This window comes from Delphinus delphis, chromosome 10, assembly GCF_949987515.2.
Source record: "Delphinus delphis chromosome 10, mDelDel1.2, whole genome shotgun sequence".
Classification (NCBI taxonomy): domain Eukaryota; kingdom Metazoa; phylum Chordata; class Mammalia; order Artiodactyla; family Delphinidae; genus Delphinus; species Delphinus delphis.
The window spans coordinates 35,774,423-35,799,130 of NC_082692.2; the positions used below are offsets into that span (position 1 = coordinate 35,774,423).

A 24,708-nucleotide genomic window follows, 5' to 3' on the forward strand; every position below is an offset into this window, starting at 1 on the left:
CCCGCCCTTACTCGGCTCTCCTCTGAGCCATCCTCTCATCATCACGTGACAGAGCCATGGCCCCTCAGCCCGCATCCCCAGGGACCCCCCGCCATGAGGCTCAGGACCCTCCATTTCCCTCAGGGGCTGCGTTGTCCAGGACGGGATGTGGGGCTCTATCCCCAAAGAGTCTTGGCAGCGGGGATCTTTGAGGCCGGTGCCATGACAGCCAATGGTGTGCATCGTGTATCTGGCCAGATCGGGCGAAGGCCTCTGCTTCCTTTAAGGGAGGAGAGTCAGGCAAAGGCGTGGGGATGGGGGACAATGGCTTGACAGCGCCATGGGCCGCGAGTCCTGTGCCCAGGAGGGGGTTCTCCAGTGGGCCCCATACCTTGGCCCAGCAGTGTGCTCTGAGTACCAAGTTGGCCTCCTGGGGTAGCCTGAAGGCAGCAATTCCAAGAGGGGTCAGGGCCTCCCATCCCCCCACCCCCCATGCTCAGTCAGGGGCGGGGAGTGAAATGAATGACAGCTGGCCTTACCCCAGCCTATGCTCAGGTAGAGCCTGAAGATGCGCTGCTCGGAGAAGACAGCGAAGGCCAGCAGCGTGTACAGGTATACCCCCTCCGCCAGGAGCCAGTAGTAGTTGGCCGCCACGCAGTACTGCATGAGCAGGAACGCCAGGCGGCAGCCCAGAGAGTCCTGGGGGCAGAGCAAGGGTCCCCCGGGGACAACAGCTCTGCCCCTGCCTCTCTCGACCCCGCTCCCAGTCGCCCCAGCTGCAATCCTGCCGTGGTGAATGCAGGGTGACAGAGCTGACAACCTCCAGCCGGAGCCAGTGTTAAGAACTTGACCTGCTTTAGCTCATCGGATCCTCACTACCCTGGAGGGAGGAAACTAATATTATCCCCACACAGCTGAGAAAACTGGAGTCCCAAGAAGTTAAATCACTTGCCTAACAGTTAGCTTGGAATGCAAACCCAGGTCTGTCTCCAAAAACCACTCGCCTGAGTCAAACAGAACTCCCTAAGGGCAGGGCAGTAACTCCCTTCTTAGGCTGGGGGCTCCCCAGCGTGGACAGCCTCTCCCTGCCTCTCCCATCACACTGGGGGCTCCCTGAGGACCAGGCCTGGGAAGCTCTTGCCTTTCTTTGTACCAGGCCTGGGTGGGGTGGGGGAGACAGACTTTCATGGACTGTCCACCCCCTCCCCAGGCCCTCCATGGACACACCACACACCTGGTAGGAAAGGAGCCCATCCCACTGGTGCTGCTGGGCGGCCGTGCTGTACATCCACTTGAGGGCTGCATCCTTGATGAAGACGGACAGCGCTCGGAGGATGAAGGATGCAAACAGGTTCAGGTGGATGTAGTTTCGGGTACAGTGCAGGTGTCTGCAGGAGAAAGCAGGGCCCGCCCTGGCACAATGGCCGACACTTCTGCTCCACAACCCCCGGTTCTCAGGCCAAAGCACACCTCAGGCATGTGTCCAGCTCTGGGACCATGCTCCTGTCTTTCTTCCTCTGGATGCCCTCCTTTCCTATAACCTTGAAAATCCTTTGGGTCCGACTCAAATCCTGCCTGGCCATGAAGTCTTCAGCTGTGTGGTTACTGCCACTCCCAACCCCGTCCACACTCTTATCTTTTCTCTGCTGCATCTTCTCTTCTACAAAGTCACAAGTAACCCAAGTGATTTGTGTGAGGACCACTGTCCCCACTGGGGACTTGCTTGGCTTCTTGATGACGGCCCATGTCTAATATGCCTCCAGGCTGCCTTACAGAGGCAGAGTGAGGCTAAGCATATGGCAGGAATTCAAAAAGTATTGGATGCAACTTCAACATCCTTTCATGCAAAAACACATAGCAAACTGGAAATATGGGGGCATTTCTTAACCCAATAAGGGCTATCTAGCCAAACAGGAGCAAACATCATTCTCACCTGAAAATTTTTAGAAAGATTCCCTTTAAAATCAGGAACAAAATTAGGATTATCCAGCTGTAAGATCTACTTACATCACATCTACTCAACTTTGTACTACAGATCCTAGCCACTGTCAGAAGGCAAGGAGAAAAATGCATAAGAACTGGAAATAAAGACACAAAACTGTCATCACTTGTAGACGATAGACGATCTTCACAGGAAATCCAAGAGAATCAACACACAAATTATTAGAACTAATCAGAGTTCATTCAATAAGGTTGCTGATATGTACGTTTATGTACATCAGCAATAAACAATTAAAAGTAAATTTAAAAAATTCATTGGCACTATTTTTAATTGGCTACCTAGAGATAAGTCTAACAGAAGAAGGCACGATTTCTATGGAGAATACAGTAAAACTTGCTCAAAATTATTAAAGAAGATGCAAATTAACGGGAGATTCACCAGATTCATGGATAGAAAGACTATCTTGAAAGTGTCTATTCTCTTCACAATAACCAATAAATTCGATATAGCGATAATAAAAATTCCAACAGTTTTTTGATGGAAATTTTAAAAACTTATTATAAAGAAGAGTCAAGGGCCAAGAATATTCCAGACACTCCTAAAGAACCACAGTGTAGGGGCCCTTGCTAGAAGAAAACCAAGTTGTTTTTATTTTTTGGCCACACTGCATGACATGCAGGATCTTAGTTCCCCGACCAGGGTTTGAACCCATGCCCCCTGTAGCGGAAGCGTGCAGTCTTAACCACTGGACCGCCAGGGAAGTCCCAAGAAAACCAAGGTTTTTGACGAATCTATAGTGGTTAAGGCACCATAGCACAAGCAAAGGGACAGATAACTAGACCAATGGAAAACAATCCACATGACAGAGACCCACTCAGGCACAGACGATGCTTGCTGCAGGGCAGAGCAGGCACTGCTATCAATAAATGGTCCTGATGCAATCAACATGTACACATGGAATATGTATACATGGAAAAATGAAATTAAATTTCTTGTTTTCACTACAGACAAAAATAAATTCCAGGTTCACCAAACAGCCATAAGGGATGTGCAAAACTTATGACCCTGGGATAAGGAAAGGTTTCTTAAACAAGATCATAAAGAAATTTGGCCTTTGGGAAAAAAAAATTGATAAATTTTTTTATCAATTGGAAAAATGAATTTTTATCAATTGATAACACTTACTGATATATTTATCTTATCAATAAAGCCAGATACATTGATATATTTCATTCCATTAAAATTAAGGACTTCTGTGCATAAAAGGCACCATAAAGCGAGTGAAAAAATAAACAAACCCCAGGCTGAGAGGATATAGCCTGGGTTACTATCCAGAATATACAAGGAGTGCCTAAAATAAAAAGAAAAAGCCAAATAAGCCAATAAAAAAGTGAGCAAAGGATACGAACAAGCAATTCACAGAATGAAACATAAAAAGTATGCTAGATCTCTCCAGGAATCAGTGATATGCAAATTAAAATCATAGTGAGATATTTCACACACTTCAGGTTAGCAAGAATTAGGTCTGAAAATAGGAAATATTGGTGAGGATGTGAAGCCAAGGGAACTCTCATGTATGATCAGTAAGAGGGCAAACTGGCATGACCACTTTGGAGAACAACTTCACAACGCCTAATAAATTTGCAACAGCACGCTGTATTCAGACCAGGCAATTCTACTCAGAGGCATGTGCCCCTGGAGAAAGGCACAAGGAGTCATGGGTAAGAATGTTCATTGTAGCAAGGTTTATAACTCAGAGAAGAAAAAAAAGAGAAACACCTCAAATCTCCATTAAAAGGATAACAAATAACTAAACTGTAATATATCATACAATGGAGTGACACTTAAAATGAATGAAACAGAACTGCCTGTATCAATGTGAAAGAACCTCACAGAAACATAATGTCAGGCCAAAAATAACTGCTGAAGCATATGTCCAACACGCCATTAAAATATGCAAACCCCACACTATATATTTGTATAGATTCTTAGAAATGTGGTAAAAGTACAGAGAGATGCATGGGAATTATAAGTGGCCCCTCAGGGGTTCCCTCTGGTGAGGAGGGAGCGTTACTCGGGGAAGCTTAACCGCGCGGTGGGCTTTAGTTCCTGGGCTGGATGGTGTGTGTGCACAGGTGATCATAGTATCAGCCACTGTATTTTCAGATCTCTGAACATTGCATAATAAAAGGAGAGAATATTCTCAGTGAGGGCATTTATTAAACACTGACTGTGTGCCCAGCCCTGACTGTGCCAGAAGCCATGGGGACCACAGGAGGAATGTCACCTCTCCTGTTCCTGCTGGCTGGTGTCCTGAGCTCCCTACCCTCAGAATACCTCCTGCCCTTGAACCCAGCCCTCCTGGCCCACCGCCATCAGTGCAGAGGGCATGGGAAGAGCCCGGTACTCTGGAAGGAATGGCTCATCTAGCTTAGACCTAGGAAAGAAATTTTCCATAGGAGCTGACAAGCTCCAAAGAGCGCAGAATCTCTAACCCCCGAGGTCTTGTCTAAAATCATACTGAATTCCCGATGATCTGTTACACACACTCACCGGAGAGGACTCCCCCCACTCCTATCACCCACTGTTAAGGTGTGGAGCACGTGCTTTGTGTGTGCATGTGTAGTGTTTGTTTTTCCTTTTTTGCAGTATTACACGCACACATTTACACAGCACAGATTAGACTAAGTACACAGTGTGGTAGCCTGCGTTTTCAGCCTCATCAGTCTACCACATAGGTGGTGTGGGTTCTCTGGACATCTCTTAGGAGAGGAACCTGCTGCATTGCTGTTTCAGCTTGGTGCCCCCTCCTCTATTTGGGGACAGGACGGCAGGTAAGGCTGAAGCAGCCCCCTTACCTGAAGCCCAGGAGGATGGCCGAGGCGATGACCAGTGCGGAGAAGGAGAGTGCGTAGCCCACCGTGTAGATGACGTAAAGGGACAGGAGCTGCTGCTCCGGGGAGTTCTGTGTGCACACGGGGGACACAGTGTACAAGGGGTGGCCCACAACCCTCCTCTCCCACATTCTTCTTTCCCACGGGGCAGAGGTGGGGCCCCAACGCAGCCCCACTGGGATCCTGGAACTAAGAAAGAGAATAGCCTACGGTGATGGTCCTCGGATTTCTAGGGCCCTGTTCCAAGGCCAGAGAGGTGAACGCACACCACCTCTGTCCAGAAAGCATGGTGTGCAAAGCCCGAGAGGCAGGGGGATGGGCAGATGGCCACAGACCCACTCGCCAGATGCCCAGGTCCCTGCTCCCAGGCAGCTGGCACCCTGCTGCCCCCCAGCTCGTCGGCTCAACTCACTTGGTCCCCTCGCTTGGACTCCTCGCACTCGGACAGGTCCCTCCAGGGCAGGCTCGAGTTGTCCTTGTGCAGCCACAGGCCATCGGTGGTGCAGAACCGGTACACGTGACCCTGCAGCACTGGGGCGGAGACACGCAGGAGCTGAGCCTCGTCCCAAGGCCACCTGCCCCTCACCCCTCTCCACCCTGGGGGTCACCCCAGCTGCCCCAGAACTGACCCCTCTACACACACACACACACCCCCTCGGGCCTTCCTCTCCTGCCATGTGCCTGTCTGACCCACCCTCAGCCTCTCCTCTCAGCCACCCTGGAATGCAGCTTGACGAATTCACACTATTGAGATGAGACCGCGCTAGCCCATTTCCACACCCCTGCCTCAAATCGTGCTATGGACAAGGTTTGGTGCTGACGAGCAGTGGCCCCAACAGACCCACAGCCACCCTCTGAGACTGCTGATTCACAGAACTCAGGCCCCACCTTCCCGGGCAGAGCAGACCCCAGGGACAAAGAGCTCTTGAGAGAAAGAAGGAGACCCAGCCTCATCCTCAGGGAGCCCCAGTCTGAGGGGAGACACAGCCCTGCCCTTAAGAAGTTCTCATCTGATGGAGGAGACCCAGTCCTATCCTCAAAGATCATCTGATTTAAAAGGAACAGAGTCAATGGCAGAGACACAGCCCTTAGAGACACTCTGTTCCAAGGGGTAGTGGTGCGGGGAGGGAAGACCAGCTCTTCCCTTCAAGTAGCTGCAAGTAGCTGGAGATGGAGACTGTCCTTGGAGACCTCCCAGGCTGAGAGTGGGGAGACATCCAGCCCCTGGCCTCAAGGAGCTCCCAGTCTGAAGGAGGAAGGAAGCACAGTCCCTGGCTTCAGAGAATCAAGACTCTCACAGAAAACAAAAACCAAAAAGTGCAGAAAGGAATAACAGAAATGCAAACCGAGAGAGAGCAAACACAGGCCCAGCAGGGCTGGGGGTGGGATGTCCCTGTGTCCACTCACATCCCACCCGGGCATCTGGCGCTGAGGCGACCACCCTGCCGTGCCTCACTGTCTGCCCACCCAGGGAGGGGGTGGCTTGCGGCCCCAAGTTTGCAGTGAGATCACAAGAGGGGACAGGGGATTACTTGTGTCTGAGAGGAAATGTAAGTCTGACCCCAGGGCCAGGAAACTGGGGACAAAAGTGGGGAGAGATTTAGCACAGGGGGGGATCAAGGAGGGGAGCTGGAGCCAGGACGAATTTTAAAAGATTTAAAAATTCTAAAAGACAAAAGATTTTAAAGACCAGCCTCCCGGCTGTGGGAAGGAGGCTCAGCGTGAAGGAGGGAGCATGGAGAAGCCGCAAGGCCCTGGCTGGCAGTGGCCGCTCAGAAGTTTCCAGGTGGGGAGGCAGCAGTAAGGACAGGTCTGTGGAAAAGGATCATTAACATGAGTGCCTGATGGCGGCAGCATCAACCCCAGGGCCCACACCACCAGGGCCGGGAAGGGACGCACCCTCTAGGACGGGGCTGTATTTCACAGTTTACAAACCATCAACCCGCCCACTGCTGCCATATGCCAGGACACCTTCACTTTAGGGGCCAGGGACAGCTCTCTGCCTGCACAGTCAGGCACCTGCAGGGCCTGCCAGTGGGACCCTTGTCCTCCCTGAGCCGGTCCCTGGCTCCCAGCCCACTCTCCCCTTTCTCCACTCCCTTTCAGAGACCCTGACCCGCTTCAGGAGACAGAAGTTATCTGGTAATACTGTGGGGTGAGTCAGCTTGCGGCATCACTGCTTCTAGAAGAAACTGCATTTTAAGAGACTTCCCCAGGAAGAGAAACAAAAGCCTGAAAATGTAATGATGGGACTTTGGGCAGTGGGAGGAGCAGTGTCCCAATAGCCCCCTGGCTCATTTATGAACAAAATCAGGAAAGGACAAAGGCAGAGAACAGGAGGCACCAGGTCTGATTTAAGCAACTAGAAGGGCCCCCAAATGTCTCTCTTATCTGCTGCATGGATGCCTGGAGTTCTTCACCAGGGGTTGAGTCTTCTGATATAAGAGCAAAACCAGTCTTCAGGAGTCGATGACCCCAGAGCAGTTATGGTGATCTGGGCTGACTCCATGGAGTGAGACTTATATCAGAACCTTCTCTGGAAACCCATTTAGATGGGAGGAAATGGGGAGAAAAGAGGAGGCAGAGGGGCCAGGGGAAGGGAGAGGACATCGCAAAGGGGCCCAAACTGTCGAAGCGCCACGTACCCAGGACGCAGCCCGCAGCAGTGTGACCCTAATGACAGCCACTTGCCACCGCTGGCACAGGGTCTGGCATACAGGAGGCACTCGAATTGATGTTTTCCTTCCTATCTGCTCCTTTCGAACCCTCTCTGCAGGCTGCTCACTCATAGAATCAGGTTTTGAACACCTGCTGTATGCCTGACACCTTTGAACATCACAACCACCTTACAAGGTAGGCACAGCAAATCCCACTTTACAGATGAAGCAACTGAGCCTCTGAGAGGCCACGTGACTTGCCCAAGGTCATCCAGCCAGGAAGCGGCAGAATCAAGATTGCAGCCCTCGGGCTTCCCTGGTGGCGCAGTGGTTGAGAGTCCGCCTGCCGATGCAGGGGACGCGGGTTCGTGCCCCAGTCCGGGAAGATCCCACGTGCCGCGGAGCGGCTGGGCCCGTGAGCCATGGCCGCTGAGCCTGCGCGTCCGGAGCCTGTGCTCCGCAGCGGGAGAGGCCACAACAGTGAGAGGCCCGCGCACCGCAAAAAAAAAAAAAAAAAAAAGGTTGCAGCCCTCAGCTCTTGGCCTCCAGAGGCCAAAAGTCAGCAGCCAAATTCACTGCTAACAGTCAGCAATGGCCATGTGCCATTTATCTGCCCTTCCTCCAGGCTTGGACTTGCCAACATTCAGCATCCTCCCAGCAGGTCCTCTTGCCAGTTTGGGCCCCCGGCACCCTGCCATTCCTGGGCCCTCTGCTCAGGGCAAGCTGGGAGGGTAGGGAGGCAGTGTGTGCACAGATGTATGTGTTACTGGAACAGTGTCAAGGGATCACTGCGTCCCTGCGAAGCTCAGTGAGCCTATACGAGTGCGTCTGTCAATTATCCTTCATTAGCAGCAAATATGAAAAGCCAGGGCTGGTTCCTGGCCGGGCTGCGGTCCCCAGGTGCCCATCTTGGCTGGAGATGGGGTGGGTACGGGCACTGTCCGGCTTATCAGCCCAGCTTTATCTGGCCCAGGTGCTGCTGATCATAGCCAGAGGCTTGGCTCTGGTCTTGTCAACACCAGGAGGCAGCCAGCCGCATGCCAGGAGGCCTAGGGATATTTCATTAAGTCAGATCCTGGTGCTGGAACTAAAACCCCCAATTAAACACTTCCCCTCCCGGAAACCACAGCGGCGTCTGTAATCAAGCTAACAGCCGCCCTTCCACGTGGACGCGGGCACTCAGGGCTGTGGAGAGCCGCTCATGAATCCATTAGCTCCTGCATCCTGGCAACAGCAATGGTCAGCATGGACTCCTGGGCCCCCAGCTCCTGGGCCCCCATCTCCTGGGCCGGGAAGCCAAGATTCAAAGCGGGCAGTCATAGGCCCTCCCCAGAGTGCTGGAATGAGGGTCAAAGGCAGGGCTCGAACTGAAGGTGTCCGCTTGGGGTGGGGGTGAGGGGCAACGCATCACATCACAGCCTAGGAGAAGGAACTTGGGTTCTGAACGACAGACTCAAGGTCAATCCTGGTTCTGCCCTCAACCAGCTATGGGACCTTGGGCAGACCTCCCCAGGTCTCAGTTTCCGCATCTGTAAAATGGGAACCCTGATAACTTCCCAGGTCTGTGGTGTGAGGATTAGGAGATAAAGCATGTGAAGTGCCTGGTACCTGGTTGGTCTTCAAACTAGAGTCACAGTGAAAGACCTGCTGCCACCCCCCCTGCCCGCACCAATTCCTCAAAAGAGTACCCCTTCACTGGGGGCGGGCTGGAGCTTAGGACACCGCCTCAGCCGGAGCTCCTCCAGAGCCAAGCTGGGGCCTCGGTTTCCCTCTGGCAACCCCGGCCTGCTGTACAAGCTCAAGGGAGGCACCTGTCAGAGTTTCCAAGAACTGTGAGTTATAGACAATTTTTAAAACATTTTATGACTCTCCTATAATTAGAACCAAGCTAACAGGTAGGGATCAGAAGGGGGTGCAGCTAATGAGACTGGAATGATTTGTAATGAGCAGATCAGCTGTTTGTGGTTAAACAAGGCTGCTGGAGGGCACTCGGGTGGCAACAGGCTCTCTGAAGCCACTCCAGCCTTCTGGTTTACAGAGAAAATCTTGCGGACGCAAGGCATCTCCTTTGAACGCCTTCCTTCCTTGACTCACCTGTTCCCACCCTCTCTGTGCAATCCCCAGTTCTGAATTAGAGGGGTCAGAATTCAAGGACTTGGCTGGCTTCCCTGGGATACTGTATAGTTCTGAGGCCTGGCCTGGCCCCATCTCTGAGCCTGACATCCTCCCTCCCTGGAGGGCACTTTTTCCCCCTTCTCCATCTGCCTGTTCTTCCAGGCCTGGTCCCGATATCACCTCCCTCTGGAAGCCTTCCTGGTGCCACACCCCAGGCAGAAGAGGTGGCTCTGACCTCCCTCAGCACCACTTCCCAGGCCCCTGAGCTGACCTCTTCAGCCCCATGGGGAAGATCACCCCTTCTCCCCAATACCCACATACTCACACACCCCTAAGGTCTCACTGACATCCCCAGCTCCTGACACAGACCTGCCCCGGGGAATTGTTCTGAATTTAATTCTTTCTCTAGTCACTCATTCTTCTTCCCTGCTCTGCACCCCAGAAGGCTGACCCCTGTGGACAGCATCACTTGGGCTCTTTGCCCTCCGCTGGGTTTGGCCAATGGGAGGCACCAGCAGAAGGTAGGAGGGTGGAAGGAGAGAGAGGCTGGGGTATGTCTCCCTTGCTCCCTTCTTGCCTTGATTCTGAGGTTCTGGCAGTGGCACTGCCTCTCTGTGGCCAAGGCCCTGCCCTGCTGGTGGCCTCTGCATCACCACGACCTCCAGCTGTTCCCGCCCCGCTCGGGTCTAGGGATGCTACAGCTTCCCACTGTTGTGGTCCTTGGTGCTTTACATACCTCTTTGGCCCCTTAACCCTGCCAGCCTCTGAAGTGGCCCCTCCATTGAATTCTTTTCAAATTCCCAGCTGAGTGTGTTTTCTGCCAGGACCCTGCCTGAGACCCGTCCCCCTTGTTTCTCCCCACTTCGAACTCCCACTATGACGTTTTTCCACAGTCTACCCCCTTGATCAGCCCAAGAAAGTTCCAGAACTGCCCCCTTCCTGCTCCCCCATGCTCTGGGAGGGGGTGAGGGGAGCCCCTAGTGCCAGCTTCTCCCAAGCGGAACAGCCAGGACAGGCCAGAGGCAGCAATTATGCTGCAGGAGCCCACGGTGGGTGTCTCTGCAGGTCCCTAACTCAGAGAGAGGGGAGAGGGAGGCAGAGTCTGTGATGCCACGTGTCAGAAGAGGGAGTGAATTAGCTTGGTGAGTCAGGGGAGGGGGGCGGGGGCTGGCAGGGGGCCTGCACAGTGGCCGCTGTCTTCACGGAGAGAGCAGTAAAACCGTGTTCGCTCATAAACGGGCACCACCAGGACCTATTTCCTGCTCAAATAAAATTAAAGGTGATGGATGGAGCCGCGAGCGACAGGCAGAGCTGGGGACAGCTTAGTGCTGAGTGATGGGCCCTGTCCTGCGCCTGGCTCCCTGGGGTCTAGAGGCCCGGCCCCAGCTGGACAGACAGCCAGTCCCAAACCACTGGGGAGCAAGGAAAGGGTGCGTATTGCGGGAAGTGGACGAGGTAAGTCGGGTAGGTGGAAGAAATTAACAGCAACCATTTTTCAAGAACCTACAATCCTCCCAACACCCCCATCACCTGGCTTTATCCCATCTCCCACATGGCAAGCTGAGGCACAGAGAGGTCTAGAAATTCACTCAAGCTCACACAGCCACTCAGAGCAGCATCAGGCAGAACCGTAAGATTGTACAACTCGACGTTTTCATCTCCAGGGAGAGGGCAGGCAGCTCACTGCCCTCCCTCAGGGTGTGCCCAGCCAGCAGAGGCCCAGGCCACTCGCCTGTCCCCATGCCCAGAGCCACGTGCACAGGAACACACACACATGCACACATACGTGCCTGCACACTGGAGGAAGCCTGGTGTAGCAGTGAAACATGCTTACTCTAAACCAGACTCCTTGGCTTATTCCTGGGTCTGCCACTCACTTGCTGTGTGAGCTTGGAAAAGTCACTTAGCATCTCTGTGCCTTGGTTTCCTCCTCTGTAAAAGGGGAGGGTCACCAGAGTGCTTGCCTCGCAGGGTTGTTGTGAGGGTTAAATGAGTGTAGGTGTGTAAAGTGCTTACAGCTGGCCGCAGAAATGCTGCGTGAAGGGCACTGAACCGCTCTGTGTCTTATGCAGGCGCCTGCCTCTTTCCAGGCCCAGGCTCTCCCTGTGCACCTCAGGGTGGGGTGGGTATACTGGGAGGGAACAGCAGGAGAGAGTCTCCTCAGGACTTCTGCCTGGGCTTCATCTGACTCCAGTCCTGTGTTCTGAGGTGAAGCTCACACCGGGCCCTGCCAGGTGCCCTGATGTTCCGCTAAGGGCCTGCCTCTCCCAGGAAGCCCTCTAGCTTCCCAGAGTATGACCTCAATCACACCTGCTTCTGGGCCAGTTTCTGCTTGGTCTCAGGCCCCTTCGGTGCACTGTAATTAAGAGCACAGGCTGGCTTCAAATCCTGGCCCTGCCATTTACCACGTCATCTGGAGCGAGTGACTTAAACTTTCTGGGGCCTCAGTTTCCCTATCTGTACAAAACAAGCATACCCACGGGGTAGTTGTAAAGATTAAATGAATACTCGGCTTTTAGGGCAGGACTGGGCACAGAGCAGGTACTTAACATCATTATTATAAAGTAGTACCCTTTCTCCCTTCCTGAGACCGTGAGCTCTTTGAGGCAAGGGCGCTTGTCTCCTGTTAGCCTCCCTGGTGCCTGGGACAGGTGGGTGGGTGTTGGGGGGCACATTAACTCCTCCTCCAGTCAGAGCTCCCCCTGCAGCCTCTGTAGATCTCTGTACTCCAAAGAGCCTCAGCTTTCCCAGTGCAGGCTGTCCCCTGCAGACAGGAGTGAGCCGGGGAGGACCTAGGGGGCAACTTCACCAAGGCCCCGATCACTACTCCCGTCTGGGTTCATCTGAGCAGTGAACCCCTGAAGAGTCAGGAGGTGGCTACAGGCCACTACCAGGTGGGCGGCACCTACAAACACACACATCACACACACACACACACACACACACACACACACACACACACACACACGCATCAGAGCAATGACACCTCTGAGTAACCCTACCCCACACCGAACCCCCAGGAACTGTTCCTACCTGACTCCTTTCCTGATGCAGGAGGGTGCTCATTTCTTTCTTAAGTCAGACGCCACGATTTCCCCACAGACCCCACCTGCCAGATGGGCCTCAGGCCCAGGTCACACCGGATGCCACCCCGTACTGCTCCCCACCCCCAGGGAAAGAAAGGCAGACCACCGGGAGGAGGCCCAAAGACCTCCCGGAGCAGGGAGGCTGCGTCTCAGGGGAAAGGAGGCAGCACGAACCCCGTGCCAACTCCACTCCCACCCCAGCCTCCTGGGCACAGGGTGGGGGAGGGAACTCACCGCTGCTGGCCCAGGGCAGATACCAGGGGCAGCTGACGTTCACGAAGGAGCCCGGCGGCCCATCCGGCCAGCAGGCGTAGTCATCAAAGGTCCGGTTGCAGAACAGGCCTGGTGCAGCGGGACGATGGCATCTGAGTCCCAGCCTGGCTGGGGCACTGCCCCCCAAGTTCCCCACCGGGGAGGCTGCCCGGCAGAAACCTGTGCTCGGCTCACCTCCACTGAGGCTTCCTACCCACCCAGCACATTCCCACCCAGCAGGTGCCACTTATCAGCAGTGGGACTTGCAGCAAAGTACTTAAGGTCTCTGTTTTCTCACCTGGAAAATGGGGTTGATCCCCAGCCCACAGGGCTTTGTGGGGACAAATAGCATAGCTAGCATAGATAACTGAGCATAGTAAGTGCTCAATAAACGATCCTCGTGGGCCTGTTATTAAATTACACACCACGGATGAGGGGGACGGTAGCTCTCCAGGCTAAGAGAACCCTCCTCAGGTGACTGGGTCATGACTGCAGGTCAGGACTGGAACACAGGCCTATCAGTCCTCTGCTCTTTTTTTTCTTTTTTTTAACATCTTTATTGGAATGTAATTGCTTTACAATGGTGTGTTAGTTTCTGCTGTATAACAAAGTGAATCAGCTATATGTATACATATATCCCCATATCCCCTCCCTCTTGCGTCTCCCTCCCACCCTCCCTATCCCACCCCTCCAGGCGGTCACAAAGCACCGAGCTGATCTCCCTGTGCTATGCGGCTGCTTCCCACTAGCTATCTATTTTACATTTGGTAGTGTATATATGTCCATGCCTCTCTCTCGCTTTGTCCCAGCTTACCCTTCCCGCTCCCCGTGTCCTCCAGTCCATTCTGTCTGTCACTCCCCCTAAACGTTTATTACCATAAGTACGTGCGTTGGGCCTCCTGCCCTGGCACAGGCTGGGAAGTGCTGAGGAGGAGGCAGAATAGAAAGGCCAGGTGTCTGCTCCTGAGGGGCCCCAGCCAGGGGCGAGGGGGAGCACAGCAGCAACGAGGCCGCACCCCCAGGCGTAGGGTAGATGAGGGGTCCTAGAGAGGCGAATGATGCCCAGCCAGGCGTGGGGCCTCCCAGCGCCGTGGAGAGCTGCTTGGGTGCACTCACCTGTGGTTGGGGGCGGAGCCTCGGTCAGGAAGCGCTGGCACTGGCGTTGGTATTCTCGCCATTTCTCCACTGTCTCCGAGAGGGACACGGTGGCACCCTGGGGAGAAGAACGAAAAGGGGGCCCCTTAGGTCCAACCAACCTCTCTTTTATGCCCAACCCCACACACACACTTGGTTTCTTGATGTCCAGGGGACCTTAGAGTCCCAAACTCCACAGGCTTTGGCCATCTCTGAAAGAGGGTGACAACACAAAGAGGGGCTCCAGGTGGATGTTTTTATGTCTTTATCCCTCCCAGGGCACAGCCTGGGGTGTAGTAAATGTCCAGCCAGTGGCTACTGAAAGGACACTGTTGGGGGTGAGCGGGGGAAGGGCCACTGGCTGGGCGTGTGTCTCATTCATGGTTTCATCTGCCCTCACCCAGCAGAGAGCGTTCCTGAGGGCCCTGGGCTTTGTGACTGCCACGGGCTCCTTTCCAGCACCCAGTCAGCCTTCCCGCGAGGTTCTCACACTTTCATCCACCAGTCTTGAAGGCAACACGCAGGCCCAGAGTGGGAGAGGGGCTCAGTCAAGGTCACACAGCACCCCAAGGAGCAGAGCTAAGGCTAGGACCTGGAGTCTCCCAGATCAGTGCCTGTGACGCAGCAGTGGAAGGTGTGGGCTGAGGTGGGATTCAGCGCTGGTAATGCTGACCGCTAGCATCCCTCCTGCAAAATGCAGTCACGTTACCTGGGAGGTCAACATGACCCCCACCGTCTCAGCTCTGTCAACTGTGGGAGAAGTCCTGAGGACATGGGGTGAAGGGGTCAGAAAAGTTCCAGAACACAGAGATTGGGTCTGCAATGGGAGGGGTCCCCCTCTCTGTGAATAGATAAGGTAACAGAACTGGCTTTTTAGCAGAGACCCAAGCAGATGCACCCAAGTGAGAATTATCCATGCCCAGACCTTTCAGGGTACTTCTTTAGATATGTCCTGGGACTATGTTTCTTTTTTATTTGTATTTTTTCCTGAACAGGCTTAAGATTATAAATATTCCTCCTTTAGAGCCTTCAGACACACAGATGACCAGGGAGCCCCTTGTATAAAATTCAGGACCTATACATAATTTAAAACAAAATTTCACTTTTGGAAATCACAAAAATACACATGCGTGCTGAAGTGAAAACAGCTTCATCTGGGGAGTTTGCACCACCCTTGACGGGTGGTGCCCTAAGCACACTGGATCTGGTTTCCGGGTAATCCTGCCCAGATTTAGGCTGCGTTGGGGCTTACAAGACGCTTCCCGTAAAGACACAGGTTGTCTTGGGCTCATCCCTGGCGGCACAGGAAGCCCTAGGGAGGGGACAAAGCTCGCTTGACAAGCAAGGGGACAGTCTTGGAGTGAGTGTGCTGAGGCCACAGGCAGAGCTACCTAAAAGACAGTGCTCTTCTGAGCGCAAAGGTCAAGTGTACTTGTTAAACAAATAAATAATCAAACCCAACAGCGAAGGCAGTGTCAATTTTAGCTACAACTGAGGGGTCAGCGCAGTTTTCACTAGTGCCAGTCCTGGTGGATCCACCCCCCAACCCCCACCCGCCTTCCTTCTCCTCCCCGGAATGCAGCAGCTGCTGGTGGTCAGGGCAGGGAGACCAGGGAGAAATCCCACCTGATCTCTCTAGGACGAAAGCAGGCAGCAAGCAAGGTCGCTGCTGGGAACTGGGGCAGAAGGTGTGTCTGGGGCAGGGAGCGCGGACTAGGAAGCCCATGGGAACCAGAAGTCTCAGGGTGGCGAGAAAGGCAAAGGACAGCACCAGGAAGCCAGCCTGGCCACCAGCGCCCCGGAGAGCCTCGAGACAGAAGCAGCCCTGTCACCTGCTCGGAGCAGAGCCTCGGACAAGAAACTATCTTCAGACAGGGGCTCCCTGAGGGCAGCCTCCCTGAGGCTGGGGCTCCTTAAGAACAGGGGTTGTGTGCCCCCTGAGACAGCTTCCTGACAACAGGGGTCCACCGTCTGCCTCCTGCCCCAGCTGAAGTTCTCCAAATACTGCTCACCGCAGCCCCCCTGCCCAAACACACGAACTACCAGACCTCTGGCCTCTCCCCACCTGGCGTTTATGGAAGTAATACTGTGCCAGGCTCTGGGTGGGGGGACGGACTGAGGGAACATGGGGAGCGCAGAGATGAAGGCCAGACCCTTGGCCTGAGAGAGTCCCCAGGCTACTCGGGGATCGGGTGGGAGCAAATGCTCTTCAGGACACAGCAGAGAAGACAGCGGTGAAAGTGCTCAGGGAATGGCTGGGGCAGGGCTCGGTGAAGACTTGAGAGCTCTGGGGGACGCCGGGGATTGTAAGCTGGGGTTGGCGGAGGGAAGGGGTGTAGGGAGAGACTGGCCCAGCAAGGGCAGAGGGTAGGCATTTCAGCAGGAGGACCCAGCAGGAACGAAGGGGCAGAAGTGGGGACGTCGGTGCTCTGGTGAGCAAGCAGAAGACAGCTTTGGACTGATGTTCAGGAGAATTTTCTGGGCCAGGGAGAGAGCAGTAGGCAGGACCTGGGACAGATGTGAGGCTCCGGTCTGGAACGAGGCTGGGGTCACCCGGTGCAGCAGGGCCCAGGGGCTCAGGGGAACACAGTTACACAGAGAAGCGTGAATAGCCCTGGCTTTGGGCTCAGAGCCAGGCCTGACCCTGGCTCTCCGGTAAATTAAGTTTGTGACCTTGTGCAACAGTTTTAACTTCTAGCCTGAGCTCACACCTGCACAAATTGGGAATAACGATAGTCCCTGCCTCCCCGTGAGCATTAAGTGAGTTAATGCTTAGAAGGGCCCCTGGCACGTGGAAAATCCACAGTCAACGGCAGCTGTCTTCGATTTCTGCTGTTGACAGGAGACGGCAGAGCAGACCAGGCGGCCAGGCTTCCCGGGGAGTCCGGGTCCCACCCCTCCCTCATTTCCAGGAACAACAAACTCCCAGCAGGAAGAAAGGAGCATATTTTCCTGCCAAGGACCGATCATCCTGCTTAATTTGTGGCATCTTCCAGCTGCAACATAGCCATTAGCAAAACCTCCATGCCCCAGGGCAAGGAACCGTGAGGAGGGGCAAGGCCCCGCCCACCAGCCTCGGACCCATTTCATCCTCCTGTGATGTGAGTGCCCGCTCCAGGCCTGGTGAGGAGGGGCTGGGGGTGGTAAGTGGTGGGGAGGAGGCAGTGGTGGAGGCCCCTGCCCCTCAGAGGCAGCAGAGCTGGCCAGGAGATCAGGGCAGCAGTGGGGGGCCCAGCAGACCAGGGTGAGGGCAGCTTGGCAGTTTTTAGAATCAGGACTCACCAGGCTTCATGGGAGTTCTCTGATGGGGGGGTAAAGGCAAATGGGGGCAATGCCTGGGGCAGAGTTTACAGTAAGGAGAGGGCGTCTCTCAGATCCAGGTGTTCGGGAAGGTAGCAGCAGGTGACAAAGAAGATGCCAGGAAGGAGTGGTGGCAGAAGAGAGCACTGGACAGAGAGTCACACGTCCTTGGTTTAAATTCCAGCTTTGTCTGTTAACGTGGGACTGATGGGACAAATTTTAATCTTCTGGGACCTCAGTTTCCTTATCTGTAAAATGGGCATATCGTTCTTTTCAAAGAGTTCCTGTACAGATCCAGCAAGATAAAGTAGTGAAAACCCTTAGGAATTATCCAGCCCTGTACGAGTGAGCAGTGTTCTAAGGAAGAAGAGCAGGAAGAGAAGGATGTGGAGAGGGTGAGGGGCTTTCCAGCACCCCAGGACGGCACGCTTTCTCCAAACACTGGCTGCTAATGTGAAGAATTCCTCCGGCAGTTTCATTTCTCAGTGTGAATAAGTGCACCAGATTCTTTCTTTTTCTGGTAACCTTTTTGATTGAGAGGAAGGAGGAAAGAGAGGCCACTAAGGTGGGAAAAATGGGAGAGGGCCTCCCCAAAGGAAAAAGAGGGCTCCCATGACAACTCTGGCGCCTCCCAACAGATGCAGCCCTGCATCTTCCCTGCAGCTCCTCCCAGGACCCCTGCCTCCTTCTTCTCTGCTCAACTTCCAGAGCCCAACCATCCCCGAGGCCCTCTGAGACCTGGAGGGATGGTGCTGCTGGACCCTGGGCTCTTGGCCCCATTTTTTTTCCTTATAGACTCCAGATACATGAGCAGAAGGGCAGGGAAAGGAAGACCACACACACACTCTCACGTGCACCAGACCCCTCACATGGATACACTGTCACACACATTACCACACGTGTGTGGAGCACATGCTTACATACTAAGACATGACACGGAGTCTCTCTCCCACACATGAACACATAGACTGTCAGGTACACACACACGTACACACACACACACACCCCTTGACTGACATATACTAAAGTCACACTGTCACATGCATAAGTACAGAGAAACAGACACACATTCTGTCACAAGCACACTTTTCTCACCCACACACAGACACACACTGGCAGACACTCATTCACACACTAAGATGTCTCTCTCATACACACACAGACCTTCCCATAGATGCAGTATCACACTTGGAGTCACAAACACATACACACTGTCAGACACACAATGACATGCTGAGATGTTTCATACACGGGGACTCACAGGCAGGCTGTCATAAAGAGGGTCACATCCAAGTACGGAGGAGAAACAGGGGTCCATACCGCCCACCCCTCTCCCCCTGGTCCCTCTCTCTTTGTCTCTCTCTACCTGTCTCTGTCCTGTATCTCTGTATCTCTCTATCTCACACGCACAGAGGAATCTGTTCAGGGGCAGGCTGCAGCTAAGGAGAGCCTGTTCTTCCTCAGAGCAAGGCATCCAAGGGCAGGATGTGGTTTCTTGGTTGCTCTGCCCTGGCCCCCACCAGACTCCATGTCTGGGAGGGAGCCCAGCTCAGGACAAAGTCCATGGTGACCGCCGCGCACCCTGGACTCCATCCACCCTTCACTAGAGTGCAGAGGCACGGGGCCTCTGACAGCCCCCCTCCCAGCCCTCTTCCCCTGCCCTGGAGAAGGCTTCCAGATTCCCGAGGACAAGCGGGTCAGATCCCCCAAGTGACTAAAGCTGCCATTTCTGGGTGCCAGCGTCCCAACCGTCTCCATTACCCCATGGGGCAGGGCTGGTGATCCCTATTTACAGATGAGGAAACAGAGGTTCCGGATGGTCAGATGTCCTGCCCAAGATCACCAGCTAACCGCAGACCTGATATTTGAACCCGGTTTTGTCTGGTTCTAATTTGGAGTGTCAAAGTCTTGCCCGTCTCCTCAGTAGACCAGCTCCCTCACAGGGGTCTTGCGGAGGAAAATTATAGGGGAGGGGGTGGTCCTTCCCGGCAATAATGAAGGAGTAACCTAGGTCCCCTTCTTCAGAGGTCAGTCCTGCCATCCTCCTGCCGGCACCCCCTTCCAGCCTGGCCAGCCTGACTGTGGGCAGCTCACTCCATTTTCCCTTCAGTCCCACTTGGGTGAGCAGGTATTAGGCACCAGCCCAGCCCCACACCCCTTTGTCCTCTCTGTTCCTGGACTGCTGGGTTCACCTTACACAGGGAATCCTCCTTTTCTGAGATTCGTCCCCACCGGCAGTGACATGAAGGGAGCAACCTAGTCTTGCTGATCTCATGAACAGAAAATAGAATACAGAATCCACCATTGTTTAGAGTCACACGCGGGCATGAGGTTGTGTCGCAATTACTGCAGTCTGACCTCAAAGCCTGTCACTCAGATCTCCACGGGTCAGGGATGCTCACAGCAGGGCAACCCCCGAAGCTCCCCCTGTCTGCTCACAGCCTGGCTCATCCTGCCCTTCTCTGTCACCCCAGGACTGTTATGGCCCCAGGATATTGGGCTTTTGGCCCAGGGCTGAGGAATGAGGGGTGGGAAGAAAGGGCAGGTTCAAGGAGCCTGACTCCTCTGGGCAAAGGAACTCTGGGGAGAAGACAGGCAGCATTCAGAACCTCTCCTCTTCCCTTAATCCAAAGCCAGTCTGCAAATGGCCTGGAGCAGGATGGGACCAGGCAGCAGAGCCTTCCGCCCCAACCCTGCCCCAGCCGGAGGAGGAGGTAAAGGTGAGAGAGAAGCAGGTAGTGGGTCTGCAGTTCTGGCTCCCAAAAGATCCCACGCACACCAGGGAAGCCAAAGTCTGGCTGAGCGTTGGGGGGACAGTGGTGTGGAAGGAGATGCCTCCTGCAGCTGGGGGCAGTAGCTGGGCTGGGGACAGGGAGAGGGAGGGAATGAGACTGGAAAAAAACGTGGGGGCTGAAGAAGGGCTGGCACCTTAGCTGGGAGGCATATCTGTCCACATCTGGATTCTCAGCCAGGGGTGGAGTCGGCACTCATCAAAGACCCCTCCTCCCGCCTTCCACCTGCGCTGGGACAAATTTCAAGGCCCGTGAAAGCCCCCTCCCCAAAGCTCTTCAGGTCTGGGGGTAAGAGTGGGAGGTCACGGGAAGACACGGCTCTCTGGCACAGGAAAGCCTGCACCTCCTGTCTGCTCAAGCATCTCACAGCATCTCTGGACAACTCCTCTCCTAAAGCAGGCTGACCACAGCCCCCAGCCCAGGAGCCTGGAGGCAGGAAAGGCAGAGAGGGGCTGCAGGGGTCCACCTGTGGTCAGCCCTCCAAGGGCATCCAGGAGGCCAAGGTGTCTCCACGTGTCCCAGTATGGGCTCTGGTGCATGTTGACCACCAAGGGGGTCAAAATGGGGGTGTGTCAGGCGAGTGTGTGAGGGGAGGCCTGCCTGCTTCTAGAGGAGCAGGGAGCCTTCTAGCGTTTGCCTTGGCGCAGAGCTGGGGACAGGGGTGGCTCTCGAGTTCCAGCTGGGAGGTCAGGGGGAAGGACAGCAAGTTGCCACCTTAGGGTACCTGGGGCTATGAGTCAAAGGCTGTGCTGGGGGGCTGGTGCGGGGGGATAGAGCTGGGGGTCCACGCCCAGGCCTCTCTGCCTTCCCAGGGGGTCTTTGATAGCGGGGCACGGCGGGGAGGGGTCTGGGGCACAGTGGAAAAGGGGAGGTCGGGGAGCTCGGGCTGTGGCCGGGCCGCTGGCACGCGTTTGCGGCAGACGGAGTTGGGAAAGTGGTCGGGGGGAGATGCGGCGCAGAAGTCAGCGCACGGCGGCCGCGGGACAGCCGGTGGCCCGGCAGAGGGGCCCGGGCGGCCAGGAAGGGGGCGCCTGGCCGGGGCTGCGGGAGGCGTCCGCCGTCCGAGACCCCACCTCAGACACCCAACTCTCCAGGTCCAACTCCCCGAGGCTTGGGTTCCCGCCGCCCGCGGTCGCGGAGTTTCGCTCAAGTCGCAGCCGCCGCTGCCCGGACGCCGCGCCCGCAGCGGCCCACGCCGCCGCCTCCCCCGCCCCGGGGCCCGCGGGTCTCACCTGGGGGCGGGGGCCGGCCCTGCCCACCGCCCCGAGCAGCAGCAGCGCCAGGCGGAGCGGCCCGGGGGCGCCGGCCATGGCAGGGCTTTCAGGACTGGGCCATCGCTGCCACCTGCGGAACCGCGCACGCCACTGAGCCCGGGCGGCGCGGGCGCGGGGGAGGAGCCGCCGCTGGGCCGCCCCGCCCGAAGGAGGGGCCGGGTGGGTCCCGGCTTTCCGCCCCCGCCCGCGGAGGCCCCTGGGCCCGGCCACCTCCGGACCGGAGGTCCCGGGCCCTGCGCTCCGGGCTGGCGCCGCTCGGGTTCGGGCAGTGCAGGAGCCGGGCCGCCCCCACCCCACAGCCGGCCTTCCTCCCGGATCCCCCCGCTAAAGAAAGCCAAACCACCCCACAGCTGTCCAGGATACCCCGTAGGGAACTGAGGTGGAGAAGCGCACGGGACTTGGCCAAGGTCACACCGCCAGTCAAACCCCTTCCGAAAAGTGTAACCCCAAGAGCTGCGAGTGGCGAGTAAGACAGATCCACCCGGAGGGGTTACCCGGTCCCCAAGACCTCTCCTTATTCCCGGGTTCTGTCCCGAAGGCAGCCCTGGGACAACAAAGGTTGGGGGGACAGTGACAAATGGATCAATGGAGCCCTGCCGGTGGGGAGGGTCTAGAAGGTCCCCGACTCCCGCAGCCCCCATGGCCCCTGCTCTGAATCACTGGGGCTCTTATAACCCCCGTGTCCCTGGGATAACGTGTGCCCAAGGCTGTCCTCTGTGCCTCCTGCGTCTCTGTCTCCCTGCTTCGTGGAGGCTCTGTATTATACCTGCCTTTGTAACACCCCCCTCAACCCCCAACGCAGTGCAGGCCAGGGAGTAGGGTGGGACACAGGTTCACCCTCACCCGGGCTGTGGAAGACAGTGCTAAGAAGGCACTGACTTTCTGTTCCCTAAAGCCAGTGTGGAGTGCCAGTGGGAAAAGGGAATTACACCCCTCTCCCAAAAGAACTTTGATGTCACTATTAGGAAGCGGGGTGGGCAGCAGCACTCAGCTTTGACCTACCACGGGGCATGTCTGGACCATTCCAAAGGGAAAGGGAGCAGCTGATGGAGTAGCTGCCCCTCAGGGAGAGAACAGGACTTCTCAAATCTCAGAGCACCGAGGAGGGGAGGAAGGGGGAGGGGAGGGGGAGGGGGGAGGAGGCCTCCAGTGGGAGGAACCAGGGGCTCCCATTTGCCAAGAGAGGTCTTCCTGTCCTGCAAGCTCCCTCTCACTACCTGAGAGTCATTTGTTCCCTCCTCTACCCAGAAGTCAGTCTAACAGTCACCTTATGTGCCACTTAGGCTTCGAGTGACAGAAAACCCCTAATAACAGTGGCATAACCAAGGGCTCTGTTATGTAAAGCAAGGCCAGAGGTTCAGCCCAGGGCTGGAGCAAAGGCTCCCTGACCATTAGGGTCTCCAGCTCTTTCAGTTTCCACCATTCTCATGGTTCAGGGCTTCAATCTAATGATCCAAGGTGGCTGCTCCAACTCTGGCCATGATATTCAAATTCCAGCCAGCAGGAAGGAGGAGAGGGAAGATGGGTGCAAATTCCAGCCAGCAGGAAGGAGGAAAGGGAAGATGGGTGCAAATTCCAGCCAGCAGGAAGGAGGAAAGGGAAGATGGGTGCAAATTCCAGCCAGCAGGAAGGAGGAAAGGGAAGATGGGTGCAAATTCCAGCCAGCAGGAAGGAGGAAAGGGAAGATGGGTGCAAATTCCAGCCAGCAGGAAGGAGGAAAGGGAAGATGGGTGCAAATTCCAGCCAGCAGGAAGGAGGAAAGGGAAGATGGGTGCAAATTCCAGCCAGCAGGAAGGAGGAAAGGGAAGATGGGCGCACCTCCGCCAGTAAGGACACATCCTGAAAGACGCAGCCATCAATTCCACACCCCATGGTCCCCCCTCAGACACATGGGCACGGTTAGCTTTGAAGGAGGCTGGGAGAGTACCCTTAATTCCAAACAGTCACTGGCAAGGTTAAATATTAGGGCTTGTATTACTCTAGAAGAAGGCAAGATAGATAGATAGATAGATAGATAGATAGACAGATAGATAGACAGATAGATAGACAGATAGACAGATAGATAGATAGACAGACAGATAGACAGATAGATAGACAGACAGACAGATAGATAGACAGACAGCTAGACAAATGACTTGCAGGCTCTGCTATATGAGGGCTGGGGGTTGGGGAGAAGAGGAGAGGAGAGAGGAAAATAAGGGGCTAGAACTGAGTCTTTACCATGAAATTATCAACCTCCAAATTACACTTAATAAATATCAGTTGAACACCTGCCATGAGCCACACACTGAACTAGGTCCTGGGCATAAAGTGGTGATGCAGTCCGTATCCTCAGAGGGATAGGAATGGAAGGGCTGGAATACCGCTCTCTAGACTAACACTAACCATGAACAAAAACAATCGCTATCAGTACCACGTACTGAGTTCCCTCTCTGGGCCAGGTGCTGCCGAATGCTTAGTGTGCCCTGATCTCCTCAAGTCTGAGGACCAAGTACTATTATACCCGTTTTATGGATGAGGAGACTGAGGCTCAGGGATAACAGATGAGCTTCTCAGAGAGCAATGCTGGCTTTCACCCTAGGTCCACCTGCCCCGAAGGCTGGTGCAGGAGAGGGGACAGGCTCCAGCTCTGCCAGCCCGTCTTGGGAGCCCTCCCCTGTGGGTCCTTCCTCCTCAGCCCAGACCTCTGGGTCTGGCTCCTAACCCCTATGCCCAAAGCTTCTCCCATGGCCCTAAAGTGGGGTACCCTCAGCTTCCACTAAGAGAACTTGGTTTTCAGGTTATTTTCAGAAATGGGAATGGGAGCAACTGATGTGTGCACCTGAGGAAAAGATGCTGTAAAGGCCCTGGACCTGTGGAGACAGACCCCAGAGCAGGCCTCCCCACCTCCTTTGCTCCTGGATGAGGGGACCCTCTCCTCAGTGGGAAGACCTGGCCAGTGGGCAGAAAGGAGTCTTTCACTTGGGGGAAGGGTGAGGAGGGAGGGAGGGGCTAAGTAGAGGGAAAAAAGAGGGTGGGATGGGGAGAAAAGAAAAAACTGCTAAGAAGGACAGGTGTCTCTTGTCCATATAGTTCAGGTTTCTTTCCAAGCTCCAGGTTCCTAAGAAGCTTGTTTATTTTCCAAAGTTCAAGACCATATCCCCATTCTGGTGGACCAGATGAGGAAAGAGCCAAAATCTTCTAGCCTAGTATAAATACACATGCGCCCGCGCGCGCGCACACACACACACACACACACAGACACACAAACACACACACACACACACCTACACACAGATCTTAA

At 55.0% G+C, this 24,708-nt stretch overlaps 1 protein-coding gene across 1 annotated transcript in view; it reads right to left on the reverse strand.

Moving 5' to 3' along the window:
- GLP1R (glucagon like peptide 1 receptor) overlaps window positions 1-21,461 on the reverse strand; it is a 31,861-nt gene extending 10,400 nt beyond the window's left edge. The window contains exons 1-7 of the mRNA XM_060021878.1: window positions 21,384-21,461; window positions 14,042-14,138; window positions 12,908-13,015; window positions 5,228-5,346; window positions 4,780-4,886; window positions 1,214-1,367; window positions 519-678 (exon numbers count right to left, since the gene is read on the reverse strand). Coding sequence (XP_059877861.1) covers window positions 519-678; window positions 1,214-1,367; window positions 4,780-4,886; window positions 5,228-5,346; window positions 12,908-13,015; window positions 14,042-14,138; window positions 21,384-21,461 — 823 coding nt within the window. The remainder of the gene's footprint in view (window positions 1-518; window positions 679-1,213; window positions 1,368-4,779; window positions 4,887-5,227; window positions 5,347-12,907; window positions 13,016-14,041; window positions 14,139-21,383) is intronic.
- Window positions 21,462-24,708: the final 3,247 nt, after the last annotated feature.